Source organism: Macaca fascicularis, chromosome 16, assembly GCF_037993035.2.
Source record: "Macaca fascicularis isolate 582-1 chromosome 16, T2T-MFA8v1.1".
NCBI classification, from domain to species: Eukaryota; Metazoa; Chordata; class Mammalia; order Primates; family Cercopithecidae; genus Macaca; species Macaca fascicularis.
In genome coordinates, this window is record NC_088390.1 from 65,924,592 (window position 1) to 65,944,033 (window position 19,442).

Here is a 19,442-nt window from a genome sequence, read left to right on the forward strand (position 1 = left end):
TGGCCAGGGCAGGATCGAGACAGGCTCAGGTGGTTTTTTTCAACCAGTCCAGTGTCTTTCTGCTGATCACCTGCCTTCTGTGTAACTAACCAAGTCTCCCAAATCCTAGCCTAGCACTTTTTGCACTATTTCATACCACCCAAGCATCCACGTTCCCGGCTGACCCCTGGAAAATACACCAGAACCACAGGGCCTGCCTCCCCATCTCATTTACTTGAACACTCCTCCTGGCAGGAAAATGTAATTCCTTTTGGTTCCCAAGATAGAATGTGTGCCATCATCCACTAAGGAAAGCAGCTAGGAAAAACACCAGTGTTCTGCATCTCCATCTGTAGTTTGTTGAAAAGATCCTCAGACCTCTGACCTCCATTGCAGCATGAGAAAAAGTTGCTGTGATACCTGTGGCAGGGCACGAGGATGACAGAGTTAAGGGGCCATAAACACGTTACTACCTGTGAACTCGCCAAAGAACTTTTTGCAGACCAGCCTGAGCAGGGGGCGGATGTTCAGCTTCAGCTCCTCCTTTGTCAGGTGGATGCCAAGCTCATCTAGGGTCCGTGGGAGGCTGGTGTCCACGTCACCCACAACCTGTGAGGGTATAAGATACCATGTCAGCTGTAGTGAGAGCCTGAGCATGGTGCTAGAGGGAGACAAGGAAAGGCCAAAGAAATAGCTGAAGAACTCCTGCACAAGGCTCTCTTCTATGGAGACAAAGCTCTTGGCAAGGACAAAAGTTTTGTTTCAGCGGCATCTCTGCTACCTACCCTTCAAACCATAGGCAAAGCCAACCTGGTTACATACCCACCGCAGCTAATAAACCAGGCACTCAGATTGCTTACTCCTAGTGCTGCCCCCTGGTGTCTGAAAAGCAGCATCTCATCCCACTCAGGAACTTCCTCACCTATTAAATAGAAGTCTATTTACAGACTTCTCAGATTTAGAGGATCATTGTGCACTGGAAGGAACCAAAAAAGGTCACCTGGCTGTGGATCCTGTCAGGGCAGGGCCAAGCTAAATCATCCTCAGCAGACTCAAGGTCTCTACGGAGGCAGGCTCTATAAATTTTTTTTATTAATCCATTCCAGTCTGACATAAGATACTAAGTATTTTTCAGGACTAATAAATTTTAATCACTATTTTATCTTGTTGCTAGGTTTTGCTGTTTTGTCCACTGGAATGGCCACACATATTTTGTATATGTGTGTGTCCACGGTGCTTATTAAACACCTGCGTATTTTATTACTATCTTGGGAGAAAGGTCTGTACAAAAATTCCTGTAATTTTTACCCTTTTAGTCCTATCTTTTAGGGAGTACAAATTCATATAAATGTCACGTTATATTCTTTTTTTTACAGACAAGGTCTCACTCTGTCACGCAGGCTGGAGTGCAATGGTGTGATCATGGCTCACTGCAACCTCCGTCTCCCGGGCTCAAGTGATCCTCCTGCCTCAGCCCCCCAAGTAGTTGGGGCTATAGGCACGCACCACTACAACAGCTAATTCTATTTTGTGTGCAGACAGGGTTTAGCCATGTTGTCCAGGCTGGTCTTGAACTCTTGATCTCAAGCGATCTGCCCACTGGGACCTCCCAAAGTGCTGGGATTATAGGCGTGAGCCACCACATCTGGCCAAGTTATATTCTTTGCTTCTCAGCATTCCACATGCTTAATTAAATCCTTACCATTTCCTGACAAATTATTTCAATCTGACAAGCATCACATATTTTTTTTTTTTTTTTTTTTTTTGAGACGGAGTCTCGCTCTGTCGCCCAGGCTGGAGTGCGGTGGCCGGATCTCAGCTCACTGCAAGCTCCGCCTCCCGGGTTTACGCCATTCTCCTGCCTCAGCCTCCCGAGTAGCTGGGACTACAGGCGCCTGCCACCTCGCCCGGCTAGTTTTTTTGTATTTTTTAGTAGAGACAGGGTTTCACCGTGTTAGCCAGGATGGTCTCGATCTCCTGACCTCATGATCCACCCACCTCGGCCTCCCAAACTGCTGGGATTACAGGCTTGAGCCACCCCGCCCGGCCAAGCATCACATATTGTACAAACAGTTATGAAAGCAAAGTTCATACGAACACGCTTTATTTGTTTTTTTCTGAGACAGGGTCTCACTTCGCCACTCAGGCTGGAATGCAGTGGTGTGATCATAGATCACTGCAGTTTTGACCACCAGGGTTCAAGCAATCCTCTGGCCTCAGCCTCCTGAGTAGCTGGGACCACAGGTACACACCATCACTCCCAGTTGATTTTTTTTTTTTTTTTTTTGAGATGGAGTCTTGCTCTGTCACCCAGGCTGGAATGCAGTGGCACGATCTCAGCTCACTGCAGCCTCAGCCTCAAGAGTAGCTGGGATTACAGGTATAAGCCACTATGTCTGGGTAATTTTTGTATTTTTAGTAGAGATGGGGTCTTGCCATGTTGCCCAGGCTGGTCTTAAACTCCTGGGCTCAAGTGATCCTCCTGCCTTGGCCTCCCAAAGCATCTGGATTACAGGGCTGAGCCACTATGCCCAGCCTAGACATACTTTTAGTGGTTGTAAAGTGGTTCATTTTATGGGATGTACCATCATTCATTTAATCAGATTAAGGAGCATAACTGACAAACATTTAACTTACTTCTTGTTTTTTCCCTTTTCCTGCCGTCACAAACAATGTTATAAGCTGAGGTGGTAGCCTCCTGCCTGTAATCCCAGCACTTTGGGAGGCCAAGGCAGGAGGATCACTTGAGGCTAGAAGTCTGAGACTGGCTTGGGGATAACAGCGAGACCTTATCTCTACAAAAAAGTTTTAAAAAGTTAGCCAGGCATGGTAGCTTGCGCCTGCAGTCCCAGCTTCTTAGGAGGCTGAGGTGGGAGGACTGCTCAAACCTAGGAGTTTGAAGCTGCAGTGAGCTATGATCGTGCTATTGTACTCCAGCCTGGGTGACAGAGTGGGACCCTATCTCTAAAAAACAAAAACAAACAACAACCAAAAATGCTATAAACACTTTGATTTATATAAGTAGCCAGGAGGACTTTCATAATTATATCTCTAAGTTAAATTCCCATAACTGAAATGATTAGTTCTAAGTGTCACATTCTTCTCAACAGTCAAGATATGTTCATAAACCTGCTCTAGGAGAAGACTTTTCTTTCATACCTCCTCCCTTTCCTTTGATTTTTTTTTTTTTTTTTTGGAGACGGAGTCTTGCTTTGTCGCCCAGGCTGGAGCGCAGTGGTGTGATCTTGGCTCACTGTAACCTCTCCCTCCCAGGTTCAAGCCATTCTCCCGCCTCAGCCTCCCGAGTAGCTGGGACTACAGGCGTCCGCCACCATGCCCAGCTAATTTTTTGTATTTTAGTGGAGACGGGGTTTCACCATGTTGCCCAGGCTGGTCTCAAGCTCCTGAGCTCAGGCAATCTGCCCACCTCCACTTCCCAGAGTGCTAGGATTACAGGCATGAGCCACCATGCCCGGGCCCCTTTCCTTTGATTTTAATAGCATTTGGAGTACTGCAGTGTTCTGGATCTAGAAGATTACTTTTTGAACAATTGGTGACCAACAACCACTCTTATACTTAACAGAAAACTGAGCAGGTTTAGGGACAGAGTGAAGTGTGAGTTCACCAGCTCTTTCACACTGTGCTTATAAGAGCAGATCTGCCCAGTGTGGCCTGACACACTCACCTGGGCGAGGATCTTATAAAGCGGCTCCAAGATAAACTCCACGAAACTTCTCTGGGAGCTGCTAGTTGGGGCCTTTTTGGTGAACTTTCGCCTAAAAGGAAAAATAAGAGTTCTGAGTGACCCGGGAGAAAAGGCACTATCACTGATCCCAAGAGGCATTGTCTAAGTGCTGAATCTGAACAGCAGCCCAGGCGAGGAATGTGTGTGTGACTGTAAAGTTTCCAGAGGCAGATTCCTGGAAGGATACATGGTTATGACCCTCCTGGATGCCTGAGCTGGGCTGTAAAGACTTCAGGAGAAAAAGTCTCTCACCAGATCAGAGCTTAGGAAGCCAACCCATTTAGGGGAGGAAGGACAGTAGTTTACGTTAAAAAAAAAAAGTAGGTATTTTAATCTTTGAACTCAGAGAATTTCTCTGTCTCTTCTCACTTACTGGGTAAATGATCACCCCTCTGGAAAGTCACGTCCCATACTCTACTTACGTCTTAGGGTTGAAGTAGATGTCACCCCAGAGTCTTTTAGCAAATTCTTGGTAATTAATGTCACCTATGGGAGAAGTCACACATTTATAATCTACCTAGCAAAGTGTTCAAAATTCTGTTTCAGGTGGCACAGGTGGTTCGCAGCTGAGAACTTCTACCACTTTCCTTTCCAGGGTCCACAAATTCCCTTCTAACCAGACAGGAAAACGGGGACACTGAGGCACAAAGTAGGACAAGACTGGTCCAAAGTTGACAAGGCTGTGCTGGAGCCAAAATGAGAACCCAAGCCTCTCCATCTCCACCAAGCACTAGGATTGAATTATGGACAACAGCATGTGTTACATGTTTTCCTTTGATGGAACAGGGTCACCTACTGTGTGGCATCCTCTATCTGCGTCTAAACCCTGTCTCTTCTGGAAGGGGAATTTAATGGTTCTTTCACCCCTTCCTGATGTAGACAAGCTCAACTCTGCTGCCAGTGTGGGCCACCTTCCAACTGCAGTGTCACCATAAGGCTCTGGCTAGCCCCAGGCCTCAAGTAAGCAATTACTGAGCCCTCTCGAGAGAAAACACCAAAGCCAACCTTTGGCTCATCTTTTACCAACTAGTTTTTAGTTCATTTTTAGTTCGACTATAACTGCTAATCCTGGTCAGACTATACCAAACAACTATGGCTTTAAAAAGTCAAGACATTGGGTAACATTCAGTTAGACAAGTGATACCACCAACTACCTCCTGGATATTTCTACTCAGATGTCAGACTGTCCCCTCTCCCCTTGTATGGGATAAAGGGAATGCATCAGCTTTTTCCTAAAGCCACATTCCCCTTCAGACTTCTCTGTCTCCATCAGTATCGTTATCACCAAAATTTCATCTAAACTCAAAATCTTTTTCTTCCTTACTCTGTTAATTACCAAATTCTCCCCCTTTCCCTCATTGTTAGTTACTGAAGCTTTCCTTCCTCTGAACCACTGAATGTTTATGCCCTCTGTTAATGATCAAATTCTCCCTTTCTTTCGCACATTGTTAGTTACCGAAACTTTCCTTCCTCTGAATCACTGAATGTTTATGCCCTCTGTTAATGATCAAATTCTCCCTTTCTTTCCCACATTGTTAGTTATCGACACTTTCCTTCCTCTGAACCACTGAATGTTTACGCCCTCTGTTAATGCACTTACCATGTAGTATAATCACTGAACTTTTTTTCTTTGAGACAGGGTCTCACTCTGTCATCCACACTGGAGTGCAGTGGCATAACCTCGGCTCCCTGCAGCCTTGACCTCCCTAGCTCATGCAATCCTCGCACCTCTGCCTCCCGAGCAGCTGGGACTACAGGTGTGCGCCATCACGGCCAGCTAATTTTTTTTTTTTTTTAGACGGAGTCTCGCTCTATCGCCCAGGCTGGAGTGCAGTGGCGCGATTTCGGCTCACTGCAAGCTCCGCCTCCTGGGTTCCTGCCATTCTCCTGCCTCAGCCTCCCGAGTAGCTGGGACTACAGGAGCCCGCCACCTCGCCCGGCTAGTTTTTTGTATTTTTTAGTAGAGACGGGGTTTCACTGTGTTAGCCAGGATGGTCTCGATCTCCTGACCTCGTGATCCGCCCGTCTCGGCCTCCCAAAGTGCTGGGATTACAGGCTTGAGTCACCGCGCCCGGCCTAATTTTTTGTATTCTTTTGTAGAGATGGGGTTTTGCCATGTTGCCCAGGCTGGTCTCAAACTACTGGGCTCAAGTGATCCGCCTGCCTCAGATTCCCAAAGTCCTGGGATTATAGGTGTGAGCCACTGCACCCAGTCAAAAAAGACTGAACTTCAATCCCCCCCTTTTTTTTCATAAGAGCAAAGGGCCCATGCTGAGAGTGCAGCAGGACAACTGACTGGCGAGAATAGAAACGCTGGTGGCTCCACTGCCTACTGGTCATGAGACCTCTCACGGAGCCTGTCTGCTCGACCCTAAAAACGGTATAACAGTGACTTCCCTCTAAGGAACTGTAACATTGAACATAGGAAAGACTCTCAGTGCACGATTCCTACTGGAATCTGAGGTCACTGGGGAAGTGCAAAGATGAAGAGCCAGGGAGTCTCTCACAGTGGGAATCTGGTCTTAAAGATCTGGTGTTGAGGCTCCAGGAACCCATGATATTATGCGGCTGGGCATGTCAGCAGAGGCCTGTAGATGCTGGCTGCAAAGTCACCATGAGTTCTCAATTAGACCCATGAAATTGATGTCTGCCTCCATACGGCTAGCTAGAAGCACCAACGATGAGAGAGATGTTACCTGTGAGGAGGTCTGAAAGTGCCTGTGGGCATGGATGATTCCTGTTTACAAAACCTGTCTCACCCTAGGAGAGCCTTTTATTCCTAAAATGACCTCCTTCTTCTCCCATGTCCTCCTATTCACTTTTATTTTTCTATTATTTAGAAACCACTTAGCCTGAAGAAAGGGTCTCAAGGCCAGAAAGACCCCCAAATGTGATAATAACAGGTGATAAAATGTTCCCCCAACAGGGTGCTCTGATACGAAGCCAATTTCTGAGCCACTCAGCAGGAAAGCCACACAGGACTCAGGGGAAGCTGGTGAGACAGACTGCCAGCCAGCACTTACCAAAGGTGTCGGCGTAGATCTTGGCAAAGGAGCCCAGCGTGAAGCAGATGCTGTACTGGGAGCTGGAGAAGCAGACGTTACCCAGGAGTGGGGAAAGGATCAGGTTCTCATCAGTGGAATACATGCTGAAACAGAGACAGTGGTAAGCACAGTGCCAGGCTGCAGCATCCCAGATGCACTGCCAAGGGGAAGGGCAGGAACTCAGTATCACAGTCACTCTCCAGTCCTCGGAAGGGACTTGTGCAGGACACTTAGTTTTGCCAACAGCCTGGTCCAAGAATGTGACATGATGGAGCTGTTTCCTAATTCTCAATAACAAGCTGATTTCCCAGAGTTGGGGACATTCTGCACAATCTTGGAAAAGTTAACTGCACCAGACAGACAAGGGGAAACCTAGAGGACAGAGACAAAAACCTTAGAACACAGGAAATGAATCTAATGTGGTAAGACAGAAATACAGAAATACATTTGAGGAAAAACCTCAATTTCACAAATACAAGCAGACATAAACATCACTTAAAAAAGAGAAACGTGGCCGGGCGCGGTGGCTCAAGTCTGTAATCCCAGCACTTTGGGAGGCCGAGACAGGTGGATCACGAGGTCAGGAGATCGAGACCATCCTGGCTAACACAGTGAAACCCCGTCTCTACTAAAAAAATACAAAAAACTAGCCAGGCGAGGTGGCGGGTGCCTGTAGTCCCAGCTACTCGGGAGGCTGAGGCAGGAGAATGGCATAAACCCGGGAGGCGGAGCTTGCAGTGAGCTGAGATCCGGCCACTGCACTCCAGCCTGGGCGACAGAGCGAGACTCTGTCTCAAAAAAAAAAAAAAAAGAGAAAAGAAAGGAAAAGAAGAAAAGCAACTCCGCTCTTTACTCTCACTGCCATACTCTTTATTCTTTTGTGTTTGGCTTTTACCATGTTAAAACTTTCAATCTTAAAAGCCATGCAGAAACCACAAGCATCTGAGTTCATTAACATTTATAAGAAAACCAGTTGTACAAGGGGATCAAATCCACAACCTTAGCCTTACTGGCACATTATCTTATGGAATTTCCCAATACAGAAATAAAAGTATGGCTTATAAAGAACAGCCCTCTACCCCCAAGTTATGCTCCCTAGAGGCAACTGCTTTCAACACTTTTAAAGCTGCTTTTAGAGTATTTACCTTCAGATTTCTAAGTAATATGTTTATGTTGCTTTCTCTTGCTTAGAGGTTCTTTTGTTTTTGAGACAGGGTCTTGCCTTGTTGCCCAGGCTGGAGCACAGTGGCAAATCACAATTCATTGTAGCCTCGACTCTCAGGCTCATGCAATCCTCCCTCCTCAGCCTCCCAAGTAGCTGGGACTGCAGGCATGAAGCACCAAGCCTGGCTAATTTTTGTAGAGATGAGATACAAATGCCATGTTGCCCAGGTTTGAACCTTGAACTCCTGGGCTCAAGCAATCTCCTGCCTCGGCCTCCCAAAGTGCTGGGATTCTAGGTATAAGCCACTGCGCCTGAGCTCTTGTTTAGAGGTTTGAAACATGACCTCTTGACTTCCTATTTTAGTAAATCTGGTTAAATTTAGCCCTATCCCATCTCCTGCCTTTTTTTTGTTTTGTTTTTAAAGAGACAGGGTCTCACTCTGTCACCCGCACTGGAGTGCAACAGCACAATCATAGCTCACTATAAGCCTGAACTCCTTGGCTCAAGTGATCCTTTTGCCTCTGCCTCCCAGGTAGCTAGGATTACAAACACATGCCACCATGCCAAGCTAATTTTAAAATCATTTTTTGTAGACAGAGTCTAGCTATGTTGCCCAGGCTGGTCTTGAACTCCTAGCCTCAAGCGATCCTCCCGCCTTGACCTCTCAAAGTGCTGGGATTACAGGCATAAGCTATCACGTTCAGTCGTTTTATTAAAAGATATTTGTCATTTCATCCTTTGGACTCATGGTGTCACGTTGGGCTCTAGTCATTGTCAGTCCTTGCAGAGATGGGGTGAAGATATTCCGTTTAAAAAGTAGTGCTACACACTGGGAAGGCTCCTGAAGGTAAGCGTCTCTAGCCACACAGGTACCATCCCCAATCCTCAAATGGAAAGGCATTCTTTCAGTAGGACAGCCTCCTCACAGGCCCATTTAAGGGGCTGCAGGAAGTCATCTAGCACATCCTTCAGCCTGTAGTAAGACTGTCTTTAAGATATATTTAACCTCTCTTTCAAAGGCTCTTTGATATTATAAAGTATCATAACCATCACTCATATGTATTAATGCAAGCCCTAAATCCATCTTGTTGAGAAGATTATATCCACAGAAACACAGCAAACAGTTCTTAATTTATTTAGACTGCGTTAACTATAACAGCATCTAACATTATTCAGCGCATCAGCTGCTACATGGCAAGCACTGTGCTAAGTGTGTTCCATCAAATATCTATTTAATTTCTTATAACATCCCTTGTAAGTTACTATGTTAACTTATACTATACATGCCTAATAATATTTGCCATTATTGCTATTAGGCAAGTAACAACTGGGTGTAGTGGCTCACATCTGTAATGCTAGCACTTTGGAAGGCCAAGGTAGAAGAATTGCTTGAAGTCAGTTTAAGACCAGCTTGGGCAACATAGCAAGACTCCATCTCTACAAAAAATAAATAAATAAATAAAAATAAAAACAAAAATAAAAAAAATTAGCCAGGTATGGTGGCACATGCCTGTGGTCCCAGCTACTCAGAAGACTGAGGTGGGCGGATTGCTTGAGCCCAGAAGTTCGAGGCTGCAGTGAGCTGTGATTTTGACACTGCACTGTAGCTTGGGTAACAGAGATCCTATCTCTAAAAAGAGAAGAAGACATTAAATACAGTCCAAGTAATGATCATAATACTAAACAGAAGATGTGTTAAGCATCACAAGTGGTTAAGGCACAGAGGTAATAGTATGGAGTTGACCCCTGCAGAGTCCTAGAATGTGCCTCTAGTTTTGCCCAACAAACTCATCAACACATGTCAAGACATAAATCAGAGTTGTTCCCAGAGGTATTCAGGGTTAAAACCCAGAGTCTCTGAGGACAGGAAATCCACTCCCAGGGGTCTTCTACCTTATTAATCCATTGACCTCATCCACAATGTGGCGCAGCTTGTAATATGCATCAGTTGGAGGCAGCTTCAGCTCCAGGATCAGTCGGTCAATCTTGTTGATGCACACAGTGACCGCCAGCCTCTCCTGCACCGCATGCTTGATCAGCCGCTCTGTGTTCAGCATCACCTGAGAAACACAAGGCTCAGAAGGTGGTAAGAAGAACAAGGAGGGGAGAAAGTTCAAAGCAGAACCCAAGAAGGCACTATTTCGAGCCATGAAACCTGGGGAGAAAAAAAAGACGTGGGGAAATATTACTGGGTGGAAGCAGAGAGCCTCCTGCCTGAAGATAGACACAGGAACTTTAAGAGGGCACCTTGCAGGATTGAGAAATGAATAAACCCACGAACAATGATGTTGGAGCCAGGTTTCTCAGTGCTAGAGAAGGAACTAAGAAGGCTCGGAAGAGCCAGTGGTGCTGAAATGGAACTGGGGATACTAGGATTAATGCATGATTTTTAATATACATGTGTAGAAATAGTTATAGATATGTACGAGTGTATATAACCCAGCTGTGCTCAGTGAGAGGGCCTAGAAGCAATGTACCCCAGTAGCATTCAAACCTTTGTTTCTAAATACTAGTCCCCACTGGCCAGGCACGGTGGCTCACGCCTGTAATCCCTGCACTTTGGGAGGCCAAGGTGGGCAGATCACGAGGTCAGGAGAGCGAGACCATCCTGGCTAACATGGTGAAACCCTGTCTCAACTAAAAATACAAAAAAATTAGCCGGGCATGGTGGCAAGTGCCTGCAGTCCCGGCTACTCTGGAGGCTGAGGCAGAATGATGTACATCCATGAGGCAGAGCTTGCAGTGAGCCGAGATGGCGCCACTGCACTCCAGTCTGGGCGACAGAGTGAGACTCCGTCTCAAAAAAAAACCAAAAAACAAAAAACAAAACAAAACAAAAAAACAAAAACTAGTCCCCACTATAAGCCAGAGCTGCTAGGCTAGGTGCAGTCACTCACATCTGTAATCCCAGCATTTTGGGAGGCCAAGGCAGGAGGACTGCTTGAAGCCAGAAGTTCGAGACCATCCCAGGCAACAGAGCAAGATCCCGTCTCTTAAAAAAATCTTTAAAAATAAGCTGAGCATGGTGGCACATACCTGTAGTCCCAGCTATTTGGGAGGCTGAAGTGGGAGAATCACTAGAGCCCAGGAGCCTGAGAATGCTGTGAGGTATAATTGTACCATTGCACTCCAGTCTGGGCCAGAGAGCAAGATCCCATCTCTTTGAAGGAAAAAAAAAGCCAGAGCTCCTTGAAGAAATGGCTGAGTCCAGGATTGTGACAAGGAAAGATATGTCTAGAACATCTTTTTGTGCTTGAAGGTAAGGAGGTGCTCAAGAAACAATGAGATGTGAAAAGGATGATGGAATCACCCTAAAGGAGTTCTCAGTAGCCAAATCTGGGATGAGAGCACTAGAGCACTGGAATGCATAAGGACAGTAACAGATTATAATTATAATTCACTGAATAAAATACAAACCCAAACATCCATAGTGATAATAAGCAAACGGGGGAGAAGCAAAAGCACTTCTTCACAACGTAATTCCAACCAACAGGCCAGGCGCAGTCGCTCACGCCTGTAATCCCAGCACTTTGGGAGGCCAAGGCAGGTGGACTGCTTGAGGTCAGGAGTTCAAGACCAGCCTGACTGACATGGTGAAACTCCATTTCTACCCAAAATACAAAAATTAGCCGAGTGTGATGGCAGGCACCTGTAGTCCCAGTTGCCCAGGAGGCTGAGGCAGGGGAATCGCCTGAACCTGGGAGGCAAAGGTTGCAGTGAGCCAAGATTGTGCCACTGCACTCCAGCCTGGGCGAAAGAGCGAGACGCCATCTCAAAAAAACAAAACAAAACAACAACAACAACAACAATAACAAAAGCAATGGCTGGGCGCAGTGGCTCACGCCTGTAATCCCCACACTTTGGGAGGCCTAGGTGGGCGGATCGCCTGAGGTCAGGAGTTCGAGACCAGTCTGGCCAACATGGTGAAACCCTGTCTGTACTAAAAATACAATAATTAGCTGGGCTTGGTGGCATGCACCTGTAATCCCAGCTACTTGGAGGCTGAGACAGGAGAATCGCTTGAACCCAAAAGGCAGATGTTGCAGTGAACCGAGATCACACCACTTCACTCCAGCCTGGGTGACAGAGCAAGACTCCATCTCAAAAACAAAACAAAACAGAAGGAATAAGAGTTAGAAGACTCACTATTTGCAACTATTGTAGGAATAAGCCAAGAATCATCAATGGATGACAAAACTAGTAAAGTCTGATAAGGAGCGGAATAACCAGATTCTAATAACCAAGCCTAATCATGAGGAAGTATTAAACAAACCCAAATTGAAAGACATTCTACAAAATAAATGCCCTGTACTTTTCAAAAGTGCCAATGTCATAAAAGACCAAGAGAGACTAAAGAACAGCTTCAATTCAGAGACTTGAAAATCATGAAAACTAAATGCTATGCATCACTATGGATTAGGGGAAATATTCTATAATGGAAATTGTTGGTATGATCAGCAAAACTGAATAAGGTCTGCAGAAAAGATCTGTACAACAGGATTGTATCAATTTTAAATTTTCTGATTTTGGCAACTGTACTGTGGTTATGTAGGTGAATGTCCTTATTCTTAGAAAATACATTCTGAAATATTTTACTTTCAAACGGTTCAAGGGGAAAACATACACACCTGTCTCTCTGTGTGTGTCTGAACGTGTAGAGAATTACGAAGTAAATGAGGGTGGGTCCTTTGAATAATTCTTGCAACTTTTCAGTTTGCTGTTATTCCAAAATGAAAAGTCAGTTAAAAAAAAAAACACAAAAAGACAATTCTGGCTCCCTCTGCTGGCTGTCTCACCAATGACAACACGTATGAGGATAGCCAAAGTGTTCCATCTCTCAATTCAGGAATACAGAAGACACCCTGGTCTTTTAACTCCAATCTCTTGGAAAAACGTAACTAATATTAAAAATCCACTTACAAGAACATACTCTCCTCCCTTCCTTTTATTTACATTTGTCATTTTATCTTTGTGTTTTCTGAATAGCAGTGAGTCTTATTTTGAGCTTCACTGAGCAGGAAGCAAGGGCACCCACAATGATTATTTTTTTCTTCGTTTTTTGAGAGAATGTCTCACTCTGTTGCCCAGGCTGGAGTGAAGTGGCACAATCTCGGCTCACTGCAACCTCCGACTCCCAGGCTCAAATGATTCTCCTGCTTCAGCCTAATGAGTAGCTGGGATAACAGGCAAGGGTCACCACACCTGGCTAATTTTTGTATTTTTTGGTAGAGACGGGATTTTGCCATGTTGGCCAGGCTGGTCCTGAACTCCTGACCTCAGGTGATCCACCCACCTAAGCCTCCCAAAGTGCTGGGATTACAGGTGCGAGCCACCACACCCGGTGAGAATTAATTTTGAACTTCATTTGCTGCTTTAATTTTAGAGCAAATTTGAGCCTTAATCCCAGAGAGTTTCAAGGTTCTCTGGCTCCCAGCTCACTTAGTGCTCTGGGTATTGCGGGGGGCAAACATAACAGGGTGGATGAGATTCTGGGAGCTGAGTCTGACTCACCCCCTCGGCAGCATCAATGAAAAGAACCACTCCATCTGAGATGCGCAAGCCAGCTGTGACCTCATCAGAGAAATTCACATGTCCTGAAAAGCAAATACTAAGTAAGTCATCACTTGGTGTAGGATAAAGCACAATTAACTGGTACGGTGAACTGAGGGGGCACTTCAAAGCCTGTGAACCTCCAAATACCCCCTTCCCCTCCTCGCCATAACCCGCTGCAGGATAAAAATATCCCCCATTAGAATCATATCCTTGCATTATGCTTTTCTACGGGAGGCTCCCTACCTAAAAAGAGGGAAGTGCCCAGGAGAGCATGAGTCCACATCACACACCAGCTTAGCCTAATCAGCAGTGAGCAGAGATCTGTGGGACTCAAGACAATCTGGAGGCAGGAGAAAAGGCAAAGGAGGGCCTGGAGCACAGTGTGCTGTTCGAGGAAGGCAGTTCCTGCCGAGGTGCTATAGGGGCAGGGGCTGAGAGGTATCAGGACACTGGGCATCAGATGGTGCCAAGAAGGCAAATCAGCCAAAACCTAAAACCTTTCAGTTTTTAAAAACTCTGCCCCAGTTGGTCCTTCCAATAGGAGGAAGAGTCAGCCAAGGGGTCCTGTTCCCAAGGTCATCTGTATGTTCACCAGTCTCCTTTGAGAGTACTCGAGGCCAGGAACTGGGTCTGACTCACCTTTAGCTCCCCAGCAGATAGCATGGGGCCTGACGGGCTGAAATGAATAAATGAATACGATTCCCTAACATTTTTACATATTCAAAAGAATAAAGACATGAATAGGAGGCCTGGAGTACGATGCTTGCTAAATTAACAGCCAGAAACAAAGGGGAGAGTCAAAACTGAAAATGGTGTCAATGAAGGTGAGGGAATGTAAAAACAAAGATGCACTGCTCTGTTCTGCTCTGGAAAGTGAGAGGACACACGCAAAACCAAGACAAGGTTCCAATAATCAAAAGCCAAAGGATGTCCTACCTGGAGTGTCCATGATATTGAAGAGATAAGATTTTCCTTTGGTGTCTGGCAAGACCACTGTCACAGGAGTGCTTTTGATGCCTACACCTCTCTGAAAGAAACAAAGAGTGGTCAAGACCTCTTCCTATGCAAGAGGGGTTCATTTTGCTTTTGGGGCTCCCCAATTGCTACTAAATTACACTGATGGCTCTCCTTATGGTGGGTGATTTTTATCTAGGCTTCTAGCCAGCATGACCTTGAAAATAAAATATCTGGGTGTTAGATAGCATTTTGGGGGGGCTTGTTTCAAGTATGAAAAGATGAAAATGAATTACTGCAAACAAAACAGTATTAAGCCCTATCAGAGAATCCAGGGTCCTAGAATCTCATCCTCTTTATACATGAGAAACAAAAATAGCTGAGCACCTTGAAAGTAAAAAGAAACAATCTGGGGTATTTTAGTTTTTTTTTTTTAAAGAAATATAAAAGCTATGACAGGAATAAACATTTGTTTAAAATTCCAGTCAAATATATAAATGCATTATAAAACAGTAACAGCTAACACTAACTGCCTATCTATCTTTACTAATTCCAAGTGCCTTTAGTTAACCATACTTATTTATACTTAAAACTTCCATTAGGAAAAAGGGACAGAAATAAGAGGGGGGAAAGAGAAGGGGTCAGAGAGTAGAGAGAAAGATCCGGATGGAAAGACAAAAAGAGGAACACAAAGATATAGGAACCCATTTTCAAAGAGAAGCTACTCCTAGAAAGAGGTCACCATATGGATGGAGTCATCCTGCGGATTTTTAAAGGATGACGTCATTAAAAAAAAAATCACGTTGAGCTTCTGCGTAACTTAAAGCACAAATGCAGACATCACCTCTTAGTATTTGCCCTATATTAGGCCAAATTTAATCTAGTCAAGAACAGGAGGGTCCCCCTCCCAACCTACAGCTTGCCTACCCAGTTCTTTTTAAAGTTATAACCCTGGAGTAACTGGAGGAAGAAGGAGATGGGATGTGAGAAGTGAGGAGAAAGAAGTAGAGTACGAACTAAAATGCTATCATAAAGGCTCCTCTACATTCCCTACAAAACTATTACTGGGGGGTCTGGTGTAGGCAACAATCGGATTCCACAAGGCATGCTTACCTCTTGCTCTGTGAAGAGGATGTCAGTATAGCACAGCTGAAAAAAATTAACTGTTGTTACCACCTGAGTTCAGACTCCTCTCCCACAAACGAACCATCAATCACTTTCCCTCACCACCTCCCAGCTCAAGGGTTTCTTTGAGATTAAAGAGAGACAGAGAGCAGGGTGTCCCCACAGCAATTCCAGACAATGAGACCAGTGCCCTCCCAGCTGGAAATGCTCCTGGGTGCGTGGAGGGATTTTTTTATTTTTATTTTTTTGGAGACAGAGTTTCACTCTTGTTGCCCAGGCTGGAGTACAATGGCGCAATCTTGGCTCACTGAAACCTCCTTTGCCTCCCGGGTTCAAGAGATTCTCCTGCCTCAGCCTCCCAAGTAGCTGGGATTGCAGACGTGCGCCACCACGCTCAGCTAATTTTGTATTTTCAGTAGACACAGGGTTTCACCGTGTTGGTCAGGCTGGTCTTGAACTCCTGACCTCATGTGATCCACCCAGCTCGGCCACCCAAAGTGCTGGGATTACAGGAGTGAGCCACCACGCCCGGCCGGGTTTTTCTTTTTGGTTGTGGTTTTGTCTTTTTTTGAGACAGAGTCTCACTCGCCCAGGCTACAGTGTAGTGGCGTAATCTTGGGTGACTGCAACCTCTGCCTCCCAGGTTCAAGCGATTCTCCTGCCTCAGGACTACAGGTGCACATCACTGTGCCCACCCAGCTACATTTTGCATTTTTAGTAGAGATGGGGTTTCGCCATGTTGGCCAGGCTCGTCTCAAACTCCTGACCTCAAGTGATCCTCCTGTCCTGGCCTCCCAAAGTGCTGGGATTACAGGCATGAGCCACCGCTCTTTTTGAGTTGGGGGAGGTCACTAAAGACCAGGTATAGCTGAGAGCTAATTTATATCAAATGCACAGAATTCTTAGCATGGTAAAGGGAGACACATGTCAGCCTTCATGCTAGAGTGTTAAAACAATCAATCTGGCAGGGATTGAACATTTATTGCACTGAGACTTGCAGCCACAGTTGGCCTCATTCACAGGCATTTAAATTTACCATGAAAACCAGGTACAATTGTATCATATTTATAGAGCGGGCTATTAATACTATGATAGCAAAGAAGAGACTATAAAAGTCAGGACATATCATAACAGAGGAGGGATCCCAAGTGCAAAACGGATCATCCAAAAATACTGCAGCTCAATATTCTCTATGCTCCTGAGAAAGTTGAAATTATTTTCTTACAGCCTATTAATAGAGATCACAATTATAAAGCTGCACTTTGGAGGCGTCATTATTTATAGAGAACAGGAAGGGTGCAGGAAGGAGGAGAGAGACATTTCTATCTGTTCCGAATGGTTCATCCTAAACCCTCAACAGAAGTTCTACTTACATCTTGGTCATAGCGCTTTCTGATTTCCGGGTGAGTCTGCTCAATTAAACAATCTACAAAACATGTCTGAAAGGGAAGAAACAGTTAAAACCTGCCAACCACAGAGGAAAATTTACTGTGCCCTTCCCCCAGCTCCCAATACACCACATAATTTAGGGATAAGGAGAGAAAAAGGAGAGCAAGGAGGGTTATGGGACAGCAAAGAATTAACACTGAAGCCACAGGATTATTTTCAAATAAAAGATGAAATCTTTCTTAGACAGGCATCCCTCAGGAAATGAAAACTTATAAAAATCAGAGTAAGGCTCAATTTCCCATCTTCTGTCCAGATGTAGACACAAGGCTCAGGAACAGGCTCCACCTGCTGCTTGGGAAAAGCCAGAATTTCACAGTATGGCTTCGTAACAGGCATGCAGTACCCCGAGTCAGTAGGTTGAGCCTTGTGACCTCAAACCTCAACCGCTGTGACTCTAAGGGCTAAAACATGAGCAGGCACAAAAGAGAAATCCTGTTCCAAGTAGCTGAAAGTTCTCTCTTACCTTGCCATGGTGGAGATGTCCACAAAGGGTCACATTTCTGATGAGCTCTGAGTTATCCATCAGATCTGCCAAGAAACTGAAAGGACAAAGGAAAAGAGAAAACAGACATTGGGAAAAGTTTCCAAATGAGGAGTGGAGTTTAAGGTTCAGGTATTTTGGGCCAGGAACAACTTTCAGACCAACTGGAGAGCCCTCAGGCAGATGCGAATGTCTATACTTACGTAGCAAGAAACTTATCCAAGAGGTAACACGATCTGTGAATGGACTATCACAGGGATTTAATAGTAAAATAGCAAGACTAAAAAAGAGGCTAGCCATGGTGGCTCACGCCTGTGATCCCAGCACTTTGGGAGGCTGAGGTGGGTGGATCACCTGAGGTCAGGAGTTCAAGACCAGCCTGGCCAACATGGTGAAACCCCATCTCCACTAAAAATACGAAAAACTTAGGCCAGAAGCAGTGGCTCACGCCGGTAATCCCAACACTTTGGGAGGCCGAGGCCACCACGACCAGCTAATTTTTGCATTTTCAGCAGAGACAAGGTTTCACCATGTTGGTCAGGCTGGTCTCAAACTCCTGACCCCCGGTGATCCACCTACCTCGACCTCCCAAAGTGCTGCGATTACAAGCATGAGCCACCGCACTCAGCCAGGACTTCCAACATGGTGAAACCCCATCTCTACTAACAATACAAAAATCAGCTGAACATGGTGGCATGTGCCTGTAATCCCATCTACTCAGGAGGCTGAGGCAGGAGAATCACTTGAACCTGGAAGGTGGAAGTTGTAGAGAGCTGAGACCATGCCACTGCACCCTGGCCTGGGCAACAAAGTGAGACTCCGCATCGGAAAAAGAAAAAAAAAAAAAAAGAGAGAGAGAGAGAGCACCTAAATGATCCTACACACATATCTACCTGCTTTTGCTCTCCTTTTCAAAATAAAGAGTTGAGGGCCAGGTATGGTGGCTCACGCCTGTAATCTCAGCACTTTGGGAAACTAAGGCAGGAGAATAATTTGAGCCCAGGAGTTTGAGACCAACTTGGGCAACATAGTGAAACCGTACAAAAATCAGCCAGGCGTGGTGGTGTGTTCCTGTAGTCCCAGCTACTCAGGAGACTGAGGCAGACACATCTATTGAGCCTGGGAGGTCAAGGCTGCAATGAGCTGTGATTGTGCCACTGCACTCCAGCCTGAGCAACAAAACGAGACCTTATCTCAAAACAACAGCAACAAAAACAAAATAAAGAGCTAATATGTTCCTAAAATACTCAGCAGTCTTACTAAGTCCAAACAGGCTCTGGTGGACCCAACAGTGATAACTGTAATACCCAGATCTGTCTTAAAGGCTGGCTTTCAACATCAAACTAAAGACCTGGAAGAAGAGCAAACAGCTAACATCTGGATGAACACCAAGAGAAAAGTTAAGATTGAGCCCAAATATCCCAGCAGCCACACAAGCTGAAGGAGAATTTGAGAGCTATGTACGGCCACAATTTACGGGCTATTTCAGCCACAAACCACCTCCTATCTCCACAAAAACATGAACCCAGGGCATTCCTGCAGAGAAGCTGAGAAACCTTGTAACTTACTCCATCTCATACACTGTAACAGGTAATGTCTGCTCCATCAGAGTGAATTTCTTGGTTTTCACTGGCTTAATAATGGGTTCTAGAAGAAAAAAAAAAGGTAGTGATGTGTAGGTGGGCATAAAACATAAAAATACGGAGCACTATTCCATTAGACTGACCTTTCAGAATGTATGATGTATGACATCAATTTATTTTACTCTCAAGGTTCACTCATGTTGAGAAAGTTTTGGAAATGCTATTTGGCATGAGACAGTGAAGGACCTTGAATTGTGGAAAGAGGAGTCGGGGCAGCATTTTGAGCAAGAGTGGGAGGGAGGGAGAGGGAATGGATGTAGGTTGAGGTCAATGTCAGTTCAAGATCTTTCCTCGCATTTATAAG

General features: G+C 45.3%; 1 protein-coding gene across 8 annotated transcripts in view; it reads right to left on the reverse strand.

The window, feature by feature from the left end:
• The window catches only part of EFTUD2 (elongation factor Tu GTP binding domain containing 2), a 43,099-nt gene that overhangs the window by 12,947 nt on the left and 10,710 nt on the right, over positions 1-19,442 (reverse strand). For 6 of the 8 annotated variants that reach the window (XM_045374659.2, XM_005584446.4, XM_065531684.2 and 3 more), the window contains 11 exons: positions 19,064-19,142; positions 17,478-17,553; positions 16,939-17,004; positions 15,554-15,589; positions 14,423-14,513; positions 13,445-13,527; positions 9,827-9,993; positions 6,748-6,872; positions 4,147-4,210; positions 3,665-3,755; positions 453-588 (listed from right to left, as the gene is read on the reverse strand). In XM_045374659.2, coding sequence (XP_045230594.1) covers positions 453-588; positions 3,665-3,755; positions 4,147-4,210; positions 6,748-6,872; positions 9,827-9,993; positions 13,445-13,527; positions 14,423-14,513; positions 15,554-15,589; positions 16,939-17,004; positions 17,478-17,553; positions 19,064-19,142 — 1,014 coding nt within the window. Of the gene's footprint in view, positions 1-214; positions 589-3,664; positions 3,756-4,146; positions 4,211-6,747; positions 6,873-9,826; positions 9,994-13,444; positions 13,528-14,422; positions 14,514-15,553; positions 15,590-16,938; positions 17,005-17,477; positions 17,554-19,063; positions 19,143-19,442 lie in introns of all 8 variants that reach the window. The other 2 variants (XM_074019893.1, XM_074019894.1) reach the window with 1 other exon arrangement.